Source organism: Gavia stellata, chromosome 3 (genome assembly GCF_030936135.1).
Source record: "Gavia stellata isolate bGavSte3 chromosome 3, bGavSte3.hap2, whole genome shotgun sequence".
NCBI classification, from domain to species: Eukaryota; Metazoa; Chordata; class Aves; order Gaviiformes; family Gaviidae; genus Gavia; species Gavia stellata.
The window spans coordinates 54,428,588-54,447,829 of NC_082596.1; the positions used below are offsets into that span (position 1 = coordinate 54,428,588).

General features: G+C 39.5%; 1 protein-coding gene across 3 annotated transcripts in view; it reads right to left on the bottom strand.

Annotated features, from left to right (window-relative positions):
- The window catches only part of MYOM1 (myomesin 1), a 79,486-nt gene that overhangs the window by 30,923 nt on the left and 29,321 nt on the right, over positions 1-19,242 (bottom strand). For 2 of the 3 annotated variants that reach the window (XR_009485021.1, XM_059836200.1), the window contains exons 11-22: positions 17,236-17,377; positions 15,002-15,201; positions 13,302-13,358; positions 12,797-12,921; positions 11,074-11,257; positions 9,882-10,056; positions 7,476-7,597; positions 6,212-6,538; positions 4,412-4,608; positions 3,505-3,631; positions 2,570-2,754; positions 1,393-1,507 (exon numbers count right to left, since the gene is read on the bottom strand). Coding sequence is in view for 2 of the 3 variants with exons in the window: in XM_059836200.1 (XP_059692183.1) it covers positions 1,393-1,507; positions 2,570-2,754; positions 3,505-3,631; positions 4,412-4,608; positions 6,212-6,538; positions 7,476-7,597; positions 9,882-10,056; positions 11,074-11,257; positions 12,797-12,921; positions 13,302-13,358; positions 15,002-15,201; positions 17,236-17,377 (1,956 nt within the window). In the remaining variant the exon portion in view is untranslated. The remainder of the gene's footprint in view (positions 1-1,392; positions 1,508-2,569; positions 2,755-3,504; positions 3,632-4,411; positions 4,609-6,211; positions 6,539-7,475; positions 7,598-9,881; positions 10,057-11,073; positions 11,258-12,796; positions 12,922-13,301; positions 13,359-15,001; positions 15,202-17,235; positions 17,378-19,242) is intronic. The other variant, XM_059836201.1, reaches the window with a different exon arrangement.

Genomic DNA, 19,242 nt, shown 5'->3' on the forward strand with positions numbered 1-19,242 from the left:
AGACTTTCTTGACTTACAGCCTCACTGAAAGCTAACTCAAGGCTTCCTAGGATTTTTACCATCCTGGGCATAAGGACCAGGCCTTTATGGGAGCTGGGCCAGTGCTGCCGCAGGAATGGGAGAAGTAAAAATGGACCTGGGAGTCAGAAACAAGGAAAGGATCCTGGGGTACTTCTCCTGGGGCAGCCAGGGTGGGAATGGGAACTGCTTCTCGCTGGTGGCATCTGCTCAACACCCCACAAGTCAATACGATCCCACATAAACCCTGACTATTTCTCCAGGCAGGAGCAGATATCAACCTGGCTGCCTGTGCCTAGACAGGGTAGGCAGCTGCCTGCCCAGGTAATCGCTGCCTTTGCCTGTGCCCCTGCACTGCTACTCGAGCTCCCTCTGCCCAGGTGCCCCAGGCCCCTCTGCTGCCCTGCCTGCCCACTGCCTGCCTTCATTCCTGCTCTTTTAGGGCTCTTAGATACCTTCCCAGGTGGGATCAGATATGAGAGTCTGTGGGCAGAGGAAGGGAACTTGTCAGAGGAAAAGAGGGTGTATGGTGGATACAGGCTGGGTTGTACTCCTGTACCTTGTTACATCAAAATAACTATACTAGATTTGGTCAAAATATCTGGGAGTTTGTTTTTTCTCCTTGTAGGACCCTCTGCTTCCAAAATAGTCTATAGATGAGTAAGTCACAAGCCCATGCTTGAGTTTTCTGTTAGGAACTGAGTGACAAAAAGGTATTGATGTCAATCAAAGTCACCTGTGTTACCTGCATAGCTAAATAAAACTCAGGGGTTTTCTGAAGTTCCAGGTATGGAGATTCTGCCTCTGCACTGGTTCCCATGTTTCTTGCTGGCATTATAGACACGCTGGAGCCAGCCTTCTTAGATGACCCCAGCAAACAGTGGCACTTGAATTCCTGCTGAAGGTGGTCTCCAAACTGACTTCATTACATTTTTAAAGCCAAGAGAAAAAAGCGGTTTCTTTTTCCCTTTCCTCAGGCACATTATATAAGTAATGTATAATAAGTAAAGGGAAGAGATAAACCATAAAAAACTGGTTTACTATATGAAGGGCAAAATCTGTATTTGTAGAATGTTTTGGTTGAGTTGATCTTAGTGGGTCCTCTGCTTATGCGTTTATCTATAGATAGACGCAAATCTTACAACTTTATTGTATTTTTATATTCCTGAACCTGTAGTTACCGTAAGAAAATCTGTTCTGACCTTGAAATATACCAGACAAGAAAGTAAGATATGACCCTCAATTCATTTCCTGCTTAGTAAAATTTTGACTTGAGAGGGGACAGACTGTTCACATGCAGCCTGTATGTAAACACATTGCACAAACAGGAATGTATTTAAATACGACGAAAAAGAGGAAGTATTTCTAACAAACCTGGTCGTGTTTCAGCTATGACAGGATCCGTGACATCTGATGGTTTCCCAACACCAGCCTGGTTTGTTGCCCGGACACGAAACACATAGCTCACACCTTCTTTTAGGCCACCTATCTGGAGGAAGCAAATATACATACATGCATTATGTGTTACAAAACACTGATTTTTAATTTCACATTTCTTACAATTCCAGTCTGGATGCTTGACAATTATATTTCTTTTCTTTTTGTTTTGCTCCTTTTCCAGTTGACAAATATTTCTTCCTTGTGTTGTTTTTTTTTCAACTCCGGAGTGACATGAGGGATTTGTTTGGCTTGCTCCTTCGTTGTATGCATAGCTAACATTTAGACAGCGTCATCACTGTCATTGATTTTTTTGCAAAAGGAGCATTGTTATTGGAACAGGAAGTTTTTAACTCATGTACATTGACCTCTGAAACAGCACAGTCTTTTACTGCAGGTAAATTCTGGCTTTTAAAAATGAAATTATCAGGGTAGTAAATGCCAGCCACACCTATTTAGAAACAGGAGGGCATTTAATTGTACAGATTTAATTGTAGTGACTTGAGGAATCATACTGACATTATAACACCTGCAAATACTCCTTTAAAACATATATGAAAAGATCATGCTTAAAAGTGAGTTGTCTTTCAAATATTCTGAAAAGCATAGAAATAGCAAACCTACTTAAGACATACCTCTAGAACGGAGATACAGCTGATCCCTTATTTAGAAGTCGTTCCACAAGATGATGTAGCATGATAGTGCAAAAAGCTTGGATTTAACTTGCCGTGAAATGTGAGGAGAGGGTACTTTGTATTAGAAAGAATGACCTGCCACATTATCACAACATCTATTTTTGTGCCACCTGTTTTTGTGTAGTGATACCTATCTTGCCCTTTGAGCTAGAAAATGCTAGGGTTGTCTCTTGTGTTATAAGAATGGTATTTGGTTTTAGCAGTGCTTTCTTTTATTTTTAGGCTTGCCATACGACATTGTCTTCTGAGTTACTGTCTTTTCTGACTATACAGGCATTACACGTGTGTATCCTCAGCACAAGATAAACTACTATGTATTTCATTTAATGGAACCATGGTCAGCACAGGATGATGCTATTGAAGGCTAACTTCCTCAAGGTTATACTGTTATACCAGTATTTGAATCTTAAGATATTTACCTTCAAGAATTTGTTTTGAAGCGGCTTCTCATTGACACTTCTCCAATGTTCCTCCTTTGCTTCAGTTTCCTTCATATCAACATAATAACCAGCTATGGGACTACGACCAGTATAAACAGGTTCCTTCCACAATAAAACCAAAGAGTCCTTCCTAACTTCTGTGCATGTGACATCATGGGGTGGCCCTGAAAGGTAAGAGTAAAAGTTGGAGTTGTGGTATCAAAATAAATCCCAAAAGGGCTAATGCCTAAGATTTCAAAAACCAAAACCAGACACTATGTTGTACACTCAGAGCTGACATAACACTTGCAGCTCCTCTGTATCATATCTGGAGCCGATATAAATACAACCCATGCCTATTAAAAAGACTAGCCCAAAAAACAATCCAATTTGTTGAGATTTGGTATCTTGATCAAATATTCATGAACAAACAAAAACGACAAATAAACTCCAAACTCAGGGAAATAAGTTAATTATTAACCTAATGTCCTGCTTCAAGGACTGCTCTAAAGTCCACTGAAGTCAGTGGAGGTTGTTTTCATTCATTTCAATGAGTGTTAAAAGGCCAGCAATCTGGCCTTGAAGTGATACATTTAGACAAGGGTTATGGGACCTCATTCTTCTCTGCCTTGTACCTTAGGCAGGTATTTATGTCTACCATTTAAGCTAGAAAGCAAAGTGGCAGACAGAGTACAGAAACCAAGCAGGAAAGATAAAGAAAATACAAGCTGCTTGTAAAATGCTACTGATTAAATGGGGATCGTTTAATGCATCGGTGTAAATCTACTAAATCAAAGTGATAGAGATTCAAGCCTGGGTATGAACCTCAGTGCCCGTTGACTCCCCTGGAAACTGAAGTAATTGAGAACTTAGATAATCAGTTACAAAGCACCCTTTGGCTGTGAGTAACATCCACCTCCCACTCAGGATCCTACCAGGTACAGCAATGGTCCATTCTTCACATTTGAAGGGCTGGCTAGGTAGGGAGGGTGTCCCAACCCCAGCCAGGTTAGCAGCAGCCACTTGGAACTGGTACACCATGTTTTCCTTCAGGTTTTGAATCTGCAGAATCAGTAAGATGGTGCTTACTAACTTTGGATTAAGGCTTTAAGAGAAAGTCATAATGACAATTATACGACACATGAGCATGCTTTTAAGTGCCTGAAGAAATGAAAGCATTATTGACATCATACCTAAGGCAATGATTATCTTGGCTTTTCCTCCAATCAGTAGATCAGTGGAGCATACATGAGTGGTTTTAGCATGCTCGAATTGTAAACCCCTTCTCCTATTGATAGACACTTTGGTAGTCAGGGAGGGAGCAGGGTGTTGCTCAACAATCATATTAATCTGTCTCACGATACAGAGCAAGTTCACTTAAGGCAAGAGTTGTCCTTACAGCAGGGTGAAACTCAGTCCTGGCATTGCTTCTCATTTGTAAAGCAGCTCAACGAGGTTGTAGCTAGCACTGTCTCTAAACTGGGTCAAGAACTGATCGCAAAACACAGCTGGCACAGAGCTGGTTCCAGCACCAGCAAGCACTGGGGTAGGTCCACCAAGCTCAGTAGGAATGTCATTTGTTGTGAGGGCTTGACTTACAAAAATTCAGACTATGTCTAGAATAGTGCATTCACAGATGATGGTTGGTGCCAGACTAACAGATAAGTGTACAAATAATTTTGCAGAGAAGTTTAACAGAGCTAAATAAATTTATCGTCATGGATATAAACCCCTCTGAGCAGCAATCTGTACACTGAATCATAATTCATCCCAATCTGTCTTCAAGATCTGTTTTGGAAATATTGCCTGCACCCACAGCAATAACAGAAGTTAACCTCTTACCCTGTATGCCCTCTCACTAATGGCCTTAATGTTGGCCTCCATCCATTTCCCAGGAACTCCAGCAACCACTTCACGGTAGTTCACGTAGTAGCCGGTAATTTCAGTTCCACCAGTGACTTTAGGTTGTTTCCATCCTAATACCATCGAGTCACGAACACTCTCAAGTACCGTGATGTCATAAGGTGGAGATGGAGCAGCTGTTTCAATGTGAATAATACATAAGTAGGAAGTAATATTTCAATAGTCAGACTGGCATTCAATTACTGTATTCAGATGGCTCCCATCCTGCATTTCCTAATTAGGACAATATTTATGTTGTCAAGGGAAGTTTCTGGAGTTGGAATAAGAAATGCAGGATTAAAACCTTCAATAAACCAAATGGAAAAGTCCAAACTGCATAGGAATACATTTTCAGGACCGTTTGTTTTTTGAGAAGCAACCTGATACATAGTGAAAGACTGTGTTGCAATTGCAGCTCTAGTGTAAGTGATCAGGACTCACTTTAAAACCATGAAAAATGAGGAACTAAAACTAACATTACAGGAAAAATAAAAAAATTGCAGATGCAATGATTTGTTTTCTTTTGCTGAAAGCAAACTCTTTCACACATGCAATATTCGTTGTAGTTCCTTTTTTTAAACAGACCCACATTCTTCCCTTCCCAGAATGTAGTTTATCTGCTCATTCTTCTTTTTTTTTCTTTTAAATTTATACACTGTGCAAATTTTATCATTGCACCCATCACATGATCTTACCTTAATGGAAGGAAGTGTTATCATAGGCACTGTAGGCTGACCAGAAATGGAACATGTCTGTTACTGGAACTTACATTGAAAAAATTGCTGCATAATAATTTTTTTAAAATTTTCTTTTAACAATATAGAAATCATTAACTTCATCCCAACCCATTTTCTTATAAAGTTTTTTCTATATCTAGTGGCAAAATGCTTGCCCACACCCATATGTCATGCACCAGTGAAGAGCTCTACTTGTGACCTTGAAGTCCTACTTTTGATGGAAATCCTACATCATATAAATTGTCTTTTGTCTTTAATGTTTTATCTCAGTGTCAGCTAGCCCCAGGTCCCTCTAGTTTATTTTCTGTTCAGCATTTTGCACAAGCCTTTTGAGTCTCACTTCAGAGGGCTGGAGAGGAATTCAGTTCACTGGCCAGGTACCAGGACTTAAATGAAATTCAAGCCCCACATTTCTTAGGCATGATGGCTATTCAGGTGTTGACAAACATAAAGCGTGACTTTGTGCATGTGCCTTCAACTTGATAGGTTTTCCTCATTACATATTGCTGTCAGTCAGAGATACAACACAGCATGCATTAGCGCAGTGTCTCAGAAGATAAGCTGTAGCTTAAGCATAAATCCACAAAGGATCCTCATATATCCTAACACAACACAGATTTTCATGCTTACCATCATAATCAGATTTTGTTTCCTTCACACGTACATAACCCAGAGACTAAGTAACAAGACTCCTAACAAATTACTGAAGTGTTTTAGATATAATACAGTATCCTGGATACATTAATATGTAGTCAAACAAGATATTAAATTAGCAAAGGGATTTATATGTTCCACTTTCAGTAGCCGCTAAGTTTGTAAAGTGGTCTCCATACCATTACATGCATAGCAATCTTAACAGAGAGTTGAGCACGTAATTTATGGGTCTGATGGAAAATGCGTCACTGGAGAGCGCGTTCACTTGTGGTGCAGACGAGTAGAGGTTACAACTGTCTGAAGTGGATGTACCAAAGCAGTGAAATCTATTTATTTTATTAACTCTCACCTGTATCTTTCTTCTTTGTCACTTTTTCCAGTGTCAAAAGATCCCTGGGTCGAGACTTACTTGCCTGCTTAGCAGCAACTTTTTGTGGTGCACATGTGACAGTGTCCTTAACCATTTCTCTCATGTTATTGTCTCCTGTACTCCCCAGTTTGTCAGACTTACTGGGTAGTGTGTCTCTATTAAATTTAGCATTGCATTTTAGCAAAGCATCTGTGTCAAAGATAGGCTGGGAGGACTCATGCATGCCTTCCCAGCTGGTAGTGCAGTCTGTTAGTCCACCAGCTTTACCACTCAGTTCAGGACACACACCATGAAGCAATCCTCCCCCTATAATTGCCAGAAAACAGCAAAGACATTTTGAATTAAAATACATTCTTTTTTCCTCATTTAGTCAACAGAATGAAGAAATGCATACAGTGAACAATACAGCCAAAGTATGACAAATCACAGGTTTTACACACAAAATGTTAAGCTTGAATTCACAAAAATTTGAAATGCATAGAATACCTCTCAACCTGCTCACAAGTAATGCTCTTTTAATAATGTCTACTTTTCAGAGCAGAAAAAATGTGGAAAGTTAATAGTAATCCTCATTTCCTACAATTTTTTTAGTATTAGATCTTCCAAGTCATATTTCTGATCCTTTCAAAATGACCTCACAAAATTGCCCTAGGCCACATCTCTCTGCTCTAAGGTTGTGAGGTATGCGGTTTTGATACAAATGAGAGTGAGGATGTTGCAGACATACAATTTATTCTAGCCCAATGATCTCATTAATCTTTATGGATTAGTTCAGGCAGTGGCAAACAGAAGTAATTCATCAACAAAGGGAGAACACACAGGGTTATAGAAGGTTTACAAAAACCACATTGCACTGATTATTGGGTTTAGGTATGGTAACAAATTTCTTAGGAACTGACTGTATATAGGATGGTGTGTGTTAGAGGTGATAGATACCACATTACGGAATCAGAATGGCATTTCATTTTCCAGGATACCTATGAAGTGAACTTGGCAGTGCTCTCTTACAGTGGTTCACAAGAAACACCTGAAGAAGACTGGATGGTGAAGGTGAACAGTCTACAAGAATGCAGTGACTGTGAAACTACGTCTGTGAGACCATAGGTTCTATGGACAAATTATTATTTGTGGACAGCATTGTGAAACAAAACAATTAGTTACAAATAGTTGCTGAAAACATCTTTACTTAATTAAAAAACCCCACCATATTTACCATTAAAAAGAACAATGGAAAATAGCTTACCAATGGCTGCTTGCACTTCTATAGGCTCCGAATCCTGTGAAAATTCACTGAGTCCCGCTGCATTAACAGCTCTGACTCTGAAAATGTACTTCTCACCATTTACAAGCCCATGGCAAATGAATCTATAACAAACCAGTGAAGGAATACTTAGAAAGTTTTATGACAAAAATAAAAATCTTAAGGGGGAAAAGAAGGCATTTATTCCACAAAATTTATTCTGGTTTCTGAAAATTGAGGATAAACCGTGACCCCAGTCACTTAAATGAAGGTCAGAGAATGCAGAATGTATCTAAGCATCTCATTTGCACAACGAAGATAATGCTAAAACCATGTCTCTTTAGACATACCATTTACCAACACTCTTTCCTTCTTAAGACTACACAAGTTTTTGTGTTACCAGAGGGTCTACCTCACTTCTGCTAGTACATAAAATCTGTATTTCCTAATGGAAACAATGCGAAAATCTGCAGAGATAAGGTCTATATTTGCTTGTGGGGATATCTTCATGACATAAGTAAAAGACACCTGTAGCACAAATTCCCATAATTCACTTCCAATCATAAATGAAAAATTTCAGTGTTCAAAAAAATTACAGGGCATTGTACAAGACCTAAAAAAAAAAGTGTCCAATATTTTATTTCACTTTCTTTCTTCTATACAAGACACAATAATCTAAGTCAGACAAACTCTTTTATCAGAATAGTTTTTCTACTGGATTACCTAATGATCACATAAAAACCTCACAAATTTTCTCTGATGTCCACCCTGAAAACACAAAATTTCTCAAGACAGGAATAATTTATTTTGGAAATATTGTGTTTTGGAAATTTAAACATTTTATTTAAAACAACAACATTTATTTTTCAACAGGTATTTTAAGTGTATTTTATTTCACGTTACTTTTATTTTGTTCTGCTTCATAATGTCATGTCTTGCACTACCAACGCTGATATCATGCAATGATGTATGAAGCAAATATAATGTGGAAAACAAAATGTATTTCAAAACAAAAAATTTATTGGGGCGAAAAAACCAAAACCTGAAGCAACATTTTTGGAGCAGCATTTTCCCTACCCATTCTACCAGACTTCTCCAAATCATTTGCTTTCACCAAGATGTGTGCAGAAAACAAATTTCAAAAGATCAAAATATACTCCATAATGCAAACTATGAGCTACAGCTAATGCTTTGAGATTGACTCAACCAGAAAAGCCAAGAGTTAACAGACAGCCTGTGCCTGACTGCATCATACATTATATTGCATTGACTAAAAATGCAGTGACAGGAACCTAGTAGTTACATCACAACATATAGTAACTCAGAACAATATTTTTATTCTAATGGTGAATAAAGATCACATTTCATATTTTAAAATAAGCAAGCAGCACGAAACTTCACCAACACTTAATGTAACCGCAATATAAATCATAGAAGTATATTTGAAAGTATATAATATTGGCACATGCAGATGTTGCAATATAAATGCACAAAAGAATACTTAAAGGAAATTGTTGTGCTTGTGTTCAGGCAAGTGGGGTTTTAGGTACTTTTGATATAATAAGTATTTACAATGCCTTTCTAAACAACAACGTTGGTCCAAGAGTATTTAGCAGAGCCTTACTTATTGTAATAAGGGTTGTCATGGATAGCAATTACAAATAAGCATAATCAGTCATAACGAGCAGGGACTGCTGCTGGATTGACATCAATCCACTTGAAATTAAGTTCTGCAGTTACTCCTTTAGACTCTGAAGATTACATCCTTATTCAAACAAAACCAAGTCTGATTTAGCTTGCAAAGGTTTAAATCTTGATTATTTTTCTGACTAGAGTCTGAGCTTCATGTCAGTAAGAAATGTGAGTTTATACCCAATATTTAAGAGTGTTCATTTATATCTTGATAATTGCAAGTGAAAGAGCAGTTCGAAAGTAATATTGTTAGCGTGTTATAGTCCACATGTCCTCCTGACATTCTAGATATACAGTCCAGAAATGTTTACAGCAGTCTTCCAAAACAAAGGACTTTGCTTCCAAACATTACGCAGTTCAGTTTTCCACATTTGTAACTTCAGTCGTGCCTCGCTGTACTGTTTTTCATCAAACTGATAAGCTGTACAATAGCTAGAACTAGCGAGCTGCTTCTCTTTCCTTCACTAGTAATGTCCACATTTCCCCCCGCTTGACTAATTGTTTCTAATATAAGGTTGACTATAAATTCCTTTTGGACAAGACTCGCAGTTTGAAATATGTTTTTATAACTTCTTATGAACTTCACCTGCAAGAGTGATTCTAGCCTGCTGACTACCACAGAGCGATCAGTTCTATCACTTCTAATGGCTGGAAAGCACATATACCCAGTAAATCAAAAACTGGTGACCATAATTTCCATGCTTTAAAACCCATTACCTTGTGCCTTTCACTGGATTGTTGTTGCATGGTTCCCAATGACCAGATCCAACTACACTTGACTCAATGTAGTATCCAACCAGCTCCTTGGCATCTGGGGGCTCTGTCCAAGTGACAACAACTGAAGTATCTGTATTCCTAGTTGGCATAATACGCCCAGGAGCTTTGGGAATATCTGTGGGAGAGAAACAGAAATAAATTAGTCACCAGCCAGTCAAAATTTACAAATAAAATAAAAGTGACATTCTATTCTTGATTATATTAGCACAGCTAATACAAATTTAAGCTCCCAAAACTCCTCTGATTTCAATCAAGCAATCTGGCACAGCAGGACAGGATCAGTAGGTTCAAGCCTTTGATGGTGAGGTTCCTCACATTTCCATTGCCTATGGTTATGGGTATTTCCTTCAAATTAGATTTTGTTTATTCCCTCTTGCTGAACATCTGCACCAGAGACGTGATTTGGAGCTTTCTAAAAGGGAAAACGTGTTAGGTGCACACTGAAGAATTTTGTGCATCCCACAGAATGTCAGAAACAAATGCCCCTGTCAAGTAGCAAAACGCATCTAAAGGGTTTTTCCAGAAGAGCTGTTTTACTCTTCCTAAAGAATGTAGTTGATGTGCATCAAACTGCTCTGAGAATTTAATCAATATGAAGTAAACGGAGACAATCTGGGAACTGGATTCAAATCTGCATTGCCGTTTGGAAAAAAATTGCTAATGTAGATGTAGCTACTGATGCTTTATTGTGGTGAACATCTTGGGTTTTCTTACAGTGGAAATAGTCTCTGCATTCATGTAAGTATTAAATTCTTCACTTTTGTTTAATTTGGCAAACAAAGAAGGTTAAACTCTGCTGATGTCTGGGCTTATTTTCAATGAAGACTCTAAGTAAAACAAAACATTTTTGTACTTTCTTGAGTTTTCATTTTCTTTCACTATTTGCAGCCTTTGCAGTTCTTGGCATTGCTATTTGCAGCTTAATTCCCTTGGTTTTCATCTGTCATTTGACTACACAGTAAATGTTCAACAACCCAAACCAAAATTATTTTAGCTAAAGGGAATAAATCACTGACTACTCTTCATACTTGAATTAGTTACTGGGCAGCTCTCTGTCTTCAGACAAAACAATTACATCATAAACTGAAAAGATACCATTGAGGTAATTTACTACATGCGACCACACACTTACCGAGTTTGTCATCCACCACAGTGGCTTCAGTTGCTTCTGAAGGTTCACCGATTCCAGCTGAATTGCAACAGCGAACTCGGAAGCAGTAGGATTTGCCTTCAGCCAAATCAAAAACTGCAAAGCGAGGAGACTTCACAGGGATCTCGGTGTTCACCCTTTGCCAGTCCTCTGTGCCGGCAACACACTGCAGTCAAACCCAGAAACTGCATTTGGAACAAAAGTCTCTCAAAACTGAGTGTCTAACCTGACAAGACTTTCTACCCACACCACCAAATGCATGTCTGCTGTGGAGAACGGGGAGTCACGTTCCTTTTTTTGGCCTTTCCTCAGAATGAATGTATTTCAAAGCTTATGAATCCCAGATGTCCACCTACTCTAGAAAACATACATAAAAGCTTACTGGTTGTAATATATCAAAGTTAAACTCCTCTCCACCACAAGGAAATTATGTTATTATTAACTGCATCCAGTTCTGGAGCACTTTCAAAATAAGTTCTGCAGACATTCAACATCATCCAAAGAACAAAACTCTAACATTACTGCATTGCTTCTAGATGCTCTTGTATCACTCTTAATGTTTTTGGGGTGGCTTCCAGAATTAGTCAGGATCTGACCTCCATTTTCCAGAAAAAAATTAACATGTGCAATTAATTTGTGAATTGTTTTTATTTCTGTGGTTAGAAGCTCTACATACCATGATCACTTATGCAATTAGTACTAGTGATTAATTTTTGCCTGTGATTTACATTAAGGATAATTTCAATGGTTCTGGTTTCCGAGGGGTTTCAAATTCTCAGGAGAATATTATCTGACTATGTGACATTAATGCTCAGTACTCACCATGAAATAGGTTATTAAAAAGCTTTCTTACATGGAAACTCAAAATTCATATATTCATCCTTTCTAAGTTTGTTGCTAAGTGAAACTCATTTATTTAGACAAGATTTCATAAGAGAGATGAAAAACACATAATGGGAAGATATTTATGTCTCCCTTGATGATACCTCTAGGCTGATAGGGAAAAGCATTGATAAAAAAGTTTGTGAGCCATGAGATACAAGTAAAAAGGGTGATGGCGTGAAGAATTTTCTAGGCCAGCAGCCATGCAAAAAACATCCCAGAAAAGCAGGACACTGAAATTAAAACTGATTTTCTTCTAGAAAAGAAATTTTGTCATCTTTGTTGAGTTGGTGAAGCAAATGGAAAGTTAACGTAGAGGATAAATATGAAAAGGCAGCTGAAGGAGAAAGTGCTGATGCCAGGGAACTCTTGAAGAATGCCTCCATCCAAAGTGTTAACAATCTGTCCCACCAGACAAGCTTCATTTATACAAATTTTAATTTTTATATATATGTATATATATTAAAAACATATAATTTTTTATATATCTCATATATATATATAAAAACATGTGACTTTGCTCTGTGCTTTCTTATTATCAAGGGAGTTTGTCAGCCTGTCTACTCCAAGGTAGCTCAATGACACAATTCATAAAAATATATTACAGTGTGTGACACATTCTGCATCTGCTTTCCTATTTCCCATCTTTCTTTTCTTCCTAGTTTATCTTAATCTACAGTAACAGTTATGTTGATGAAGTTCTAGTCCTGGCCCTAGTTTGAAAGTCTCAGGTGGAAATGAAAGTTAACTAAAAGTCCAGAAGAGATGGCAAAACAAATGTAAAAGATTGCCACAACATGATTCTGATTTTGTCCAATTTTACCTTTTCCACAAAGTACATGATACCCTCATGGCCCCGCTGCCCAGGAGGTTTCCAGCTAAGCACAACATAGTTCTTGGTGGCTTCAATAACTTGGAGGTCTGTAGGTGGACCAGGAACAACACCCTCTGAAGAACAGGGGAGAAGAATACGAAAGGGAATTGGGATTTAATTCCTTCATATTTGTATCAGAATTAGTGCCAGAATTAAAGTATAGAAGGAGTATTAATATACCTTGGCACCTGATTTTTTTTTAAAACGTAGCGTTAAAAGTCGGCTAAATATTGTTTTTAAAAGTCCTTCTTTTAACTCTAAGCATGTTTATTTGTTAGGTCCTGAATAATGAAACCTCACCTCGACAACTGAGTTGGGAGTTATTCAAGGTCAAGTGACTCTCAGAACAACGAACTTAGGGTGTGTGCCAAAGTCCACTGAACTCACTGGGAGTTTTCCTAATTACTCAGTCAGCTTCACATTAGACTTTTGTAGGCAAAAGGGCTGTGTTTACCTGCAGGTTCTTCCTCAGTGACAATAATCTGTCCAGTCCAGGGAGCAGAAGGATGACCTGAAACAAATGTCAGAGGTATCATGGAAACAGGAGACTTCAGGAACTTTTGAAATAAGGAGAAAACCGACTCTTTTGTGGTTCAAAACTAACATTTGCAAGATTCACGTGAGCTCCATTTTTGGTTACTGCTATGACTGTTGCTCATGTAGCAAGCTAGTTACCCAAGCTAGTTGTAGGCTGACCGGCTGGGATATTGAGAGCAGCTCAGTAATCTATATAGCTAGAAAATGTAACCCACTGAAACATCTATTCCTTCCTGAAATGTCACTGAAGTCACCTAGGTGACAAGCAGAGGTATTTGGCTCACTCAGCTCATCTTTTTCAGAGAATTAACTTCAGCTTTATTTTCCATACTCTACTCATTTGGTTTAACAGCTCACTCATTAAAGGAACAGCCAAATTCCTGCAGGCTGCTCTTTGTCTCTTTTTAACCACTTTCCCTCATATGACCAGCTTTCAAATCATGGGTCACAGTCATAAACAGAAACTGCTCAGCCTGACTCAACGTATACACTTGATACGATTTGGGTTGCTCTCTCAGTGCCCCTATGTTATCATATTATTGTAGTTATGCATTCAGCTATCAACCAGGTCAATGCACTTTCAGAGATAATTTTTGCAAATGCTGTTCTCCACCGCCACATGCTTTACCTTACGTTGGCTGATCTGTTTTGGAGATGCAAGCAGAAAGGGAGCAGGTGGGGAGAAAAGAGGATCAGGAGGGACAAGAGGAAGAGATATAACGGGAATAGGCCAACCAAGACCAGACTTCATCTGAGACAGCTTCCACACTTCCCAGTGAGAAGAAGAGGCCTCCCCCACGCTTCGGGTTTCACATGCCTGTCTGACCACAATGTTTCCTGGTGGGGCCAAACCTCCTTGCTCCGGCCTTTTGTTTTTATTTTGAATGGGAACCTTGATCGTCTGACCACAGTCTGTAGCTTGCAGTTTTATATACAGTAAGACATACAAGATGGGACCGTGGGAGCCCTGTAGCTTTGCATACAATACCCCTTCACACGAGACCATTTTAAATAGTAAAACTTCAGGAACAAGTAGAAATAATTGGATTTTAGGCATATGATTTTGGCATATGGGTAGAGAGGTGGATTTGGAAGCAAAATGTCTGGGACGTTGCCAGGCCACAGGGAAAATATCCTTGACTTGTAAAATGTTAACTTTAAAGCAGAGAGCTTGGGATCAATTATCTATTGGGCTACCCCGGTACTCTGCTGATGTTACTGCAAGACTTTGATCATCACATGAGCACAGGATCAGCCACCCTTGTCTGTGGCACAGAGAGGGACTCTTCACAAGATCTGTTCAGCTGTTTTCCTGGATGAACAAAAGCAAATCTCTTCAGGCAATTATTTCTCTTGTGCCTTTCCCCTGCTTCCTGCAAGTTTGGAGCATAGCACCACAGCCAGCAAAAGCCATTTGATCAGATAGAGCACTTTGTGCAAAGAGCACTGAGATGATTTCTTCTTGGCAAAGCTGTCTCCAGAGAATATTTTGGTTTTGCATTGCTCCCTCTAGTGGGATTTTGAAGGTTTATGAGTAGATAGTAATGTTTTGGGGGTTTTTTTAATGGGTTGTGACTTCTTCAACCTCTCAGGCAACCTGCAAAAAGCACATCTTACTTCTAAGCCTGGCTCTGTCAGCAGGATCCAGAGCAGCCACAGGGTCTGACACCCGGGACGGTAGGCTAATGCCAGCTTTGTTCACAGCTCGGACTCGGAAAATGTAGGAACGGCCTTCAATCAGACCAGTGACAGGAAAACGAGCAAACTTCACCGGAGTCTCATTGCACTGGGTCCAGTGGGTGGTGCCAACCTCACACCTGAAAAATACAAACAGCAAGAGCAGTGCTGGTAAGGGCAAAACGCAAACTCGGGGCACCCACCCCCCTTTACAGCTTCACCATCTGTTGGCGTTCATTGGCTGGTCCATACCAGTTTCCTCAGCAGCATCATACACTGGTGACATCAAAGCAGCTGCACCAGGGGTCAGGGCTGAAGTACCATCTGGGCACGCACTAAATCCTGGGCAGCTGCACTCCTTTCCTGAACTGAGGAAGGGACACGAGCAGAACTCACTTTACTGTTTAAACCCTCCCAAGTATGCTCCAGGACGCTTAGGGAGTGTCAACTTTAACATACTTGAAGGGACATGAAAAACACGTATCTTTTGCAGTTGCCAGAAGGTGACTAGTTAATCTTTCATGCACAGTTCTCCACTGTACATCCTGCAAAATGATGGGCTTCATGGGGTGTGGAGACCTCTGTTGTGAGATCTGTGACCAGCCCAGCACACAGATGGCTGTAAGTAGGGCTAAAGTCCAGGACGCAGCCAGACCCTGCTTCAAGCACCGCTGGGGTTGCCAAGGGAGCCTGCGGTGTGGAGGCTGCAGCCACTGCAACGACAAGACCTGGCAGGGTGGTGCTGGTCCCACTGCTGCTAAGCCTCACCCCTGGCAGGAGGCTGGTTTCTGGCAGAAGGAAGAGATAACCAGCAGCAGGGAGGGACCACAGTGACTTCAGCTCAGGGAGACGGGAGGAATTGTTACCATCTCGCTCAGGGCGGTTTTGTGGTTCTGGTTTCTGCTGGCGGTGAAGGATGCTCAAGCTTCGCCTCTAGCATTAGCACAGACGAGTCCTGCTGCCTTGGGTGACCCACTCACACAGCGAGGCAGTTAGGGGCTACCCTGGCTGAATATTCGGGTGCCTAAATACCTCTGGTGGGATCAAATACTGGAGGGCAGTAACAAAGCTTTGAATTTAGGAGCAAATGTAGAATAAAGGAAGTGAACACAAGAGAAAAATCAAAATGCCATTTGTCTTGCAGTTACTCTCAGTGCTAACAACCCTCAATAGCCTAGTTTTAAAACGAGAGATTATTTTTCAGGGTCTAGTCCTGTCTTTTGTTTAGGATTTTTCAATGGATGTTAAAAAGCTGTAGCTTAGACCTAGCACTACCTAGTTACAGCAGCAACTGACACTCGTAAGTTATCAAACCAGTAAAATTATATTTTAATTGAATGTACTGACGTTAGATTTGTTTCACAAAGCAATGCCCTCTTTTTACAAATATGTAATTTATGTATATCCAATGGCATAATATAGTGGCATATTTATTTGTGTGTGTGTATATATATATAAAAAAATGTTTAGCGTTTTTTTACATGCATCTGAATAAGCCCACAGGAACTCCATATTACTAACGACGTATTCTGTTACTGAAATTCAAGCAAATATTACCAGCTCTGCAGATCATTGCAAGTCTCAAGATACTGACTGAATTTCTTAAATCCCGAGCTTCTGGAGTCCTGCCACTGTGTGACAGATTCAGTTTTCATATTTTTAAAAATTATTTCCAATTCTTATTGTTGCAGAGAAAAACACGTAAGCATGATATGCATGAAGCTTGTGAATCTAAGAGCTTGGAAAACACAGCATATAAAAGAAATCCAACTCCCTTTGAGATAATATTTTGCTTTCTGGTACATGGTAACTATTTGGAAAGGCAGAGGAGAGCACTGATACAGAAGGAGCCACAGCTGCCTGATGAGGGAGCCGATCTTGTAAGCTACCAAACTGCAAAGTCCAGAGGCCTCTCAAGCCTCATGGGGAACAGCGAGGGCTGAGCTATGCAGTGTCTCGCAGAATCCTTTCTCCGTAGTTAAATGAAGCAGGATGTAATTATTTCCATGAAAGTTAGATCAGACCCAGCCAATCTAAAACCTAATTTTCTTCCGGCCAGCAACAAGAATGAAAATAACAATGACTATTTTATCTCATGCTTTTCAATGTGCTTTTAGGTTTTTGAGTTAGAATGAGCAGCAATACAAATTCTCCAGTCCAGCATGCTCACTGACCTGTCAATGAAATATCCGAGGATTGGGTTTCCTCCATCAACAGCGGGCTGCTTCCAGGAGACAATGACATAATCTTTGTTGGCATCTAAGCACTGCACATCCAGTGGCGCACCAGGGGCTCCAGGGATTTCAGCATCAGCATCTATGAGGATGGAGACATACGTTTCCAAATGTGAACCACAGTTCTTTCACAATTATTAATCTTCAAGGACTGAACTCTGTTCCTACTGAGCCAAAAAAAGAAGTTCCATTACTGCCTTCAAAAAGTATTTGGTTTTATATTGCCAGTGTTTTTCTAGGTTTTGGTTTTCTCTTTGCCACATTTACAAATGCTTAATGTTACAGCATACTGTAAATGTAATTCACCTAGGTGTTTTAAATAAAATTAGTAACGTGCATTCTGGTTAGGTAGCTGCCAGAGACATAGCTGAACTAAAAACTTGGCAGACTATATATATACCTGCTATTCTACTTAGGAGAAGAGGCTCATATCTTGCCTTACAGCCAGGCAATAGCTCAATCAAAAATATTCACCCATTGGATATACAACACTGAATTAAATATCTTATCTCCACACAGTCCTTCATTGGTTTTGGTTAGCTATGAACTGCAAAGGTATCAAAACCTTTTGAAGTTTAATTGTATTACACATACATTATCATTGTGGAATATAACCTTCATAAGGATGAGCATATTGTTCCTTTCAAGTGTTTATCAGAAGTGTGGGACTGCTGGTGTCAAAGGGCCTTGACTCAAACATCAGCTTCTGGAGGTATCTTATCTAAAGCTTTAAAAAACAGAGCACAGTGGTGGGCACTGGGGAATTCTACTGTTTACACAGTCAGAGTCTGATTTGTGAGATGGGGTAATTTCATGTAGAGAAAAATAACCTTTGCAGGAACATTGTATGAAAGACTTTCAAAGAAGAGGTTGTTTCTCTGCAGAATAACATCAATTTGTACAATTATATGTAGGATTTTTCAAGCCCATTACTTCAAAAGAAGACCTGACTTAGACAAGAAAGATGTATATACCTGAAGAAAAAAATATTTTGCTAATAAATATTATTCATACAGTCCATCTAAACCCCAGACTTCTTAAAAAGGTTTGATGTTTGAAGGCACTACAGGATTTTGTACTACAATGTACAGTAATTCCTATTTTTTATACTTTTGGCTTTCAGAAAAAAATGCCTTATAGGAGTATTTAACATGCTTCATTAAGTAAAATAGTAGCTTTCAGAAAAAAAAACCCCACACTTTACATTGTGCCTTCTCTTATAGGCAGAGTAGCATCACAAGGAGCTTTTGAAGCTGCTAATTAATCTAATTAGAATTTGGCAAACACACTGATTGGCTACTAAGATACTCTTGTGAAAGGGGTAATGGGTTCACAGTCAGGTCATACCTGCATTGCTAGAAGATGTAACAGGAACAAGGGTGATCATTTATTTATACAGCAGCACAATTTAAAACACAGCAAGAAACACAAGTCCTATTCCTTGTCATGGATGCTCATTTCAGTAGACTCTTTCTTCAGGTGATGAAAACGTCTGCTTCAGTCATATTTTCTGAGAAGGTTGTTATCTCACACAGCTCTGCTGGACTTGGCAACACAGTGCCATTCTGGGCATGGTCTCAGAGCCAAGAATTTCCAGAGCTTTTTGAATTAGCATTTCACACTTCAGCTGCTTTTAGCAACTGGGACAGATATAGAATCAGCACACAACCTGATACGCATGGTTCCTTTTAAAGAAATATTTCTCTAATAGAAATGCCGGGAAGTTTTTCATGGTACAAGCAAACAACACCCAGAGAAATTACACTTTAATTCTACACTTTGCTGCTTTATTTTAGAGAATTACAGAATGCTTGAGATTGGCAGACAACTCCAGAGATCCCCTAGTCCAACCACTGGCTTAAAGTAGGGTCAGCTAGAGCTGGTTGCCCAGGACCGTGTCAAATCAGGTTTTGGATGTCTCCAAGCATGGGCACTCCACAGCCTGTC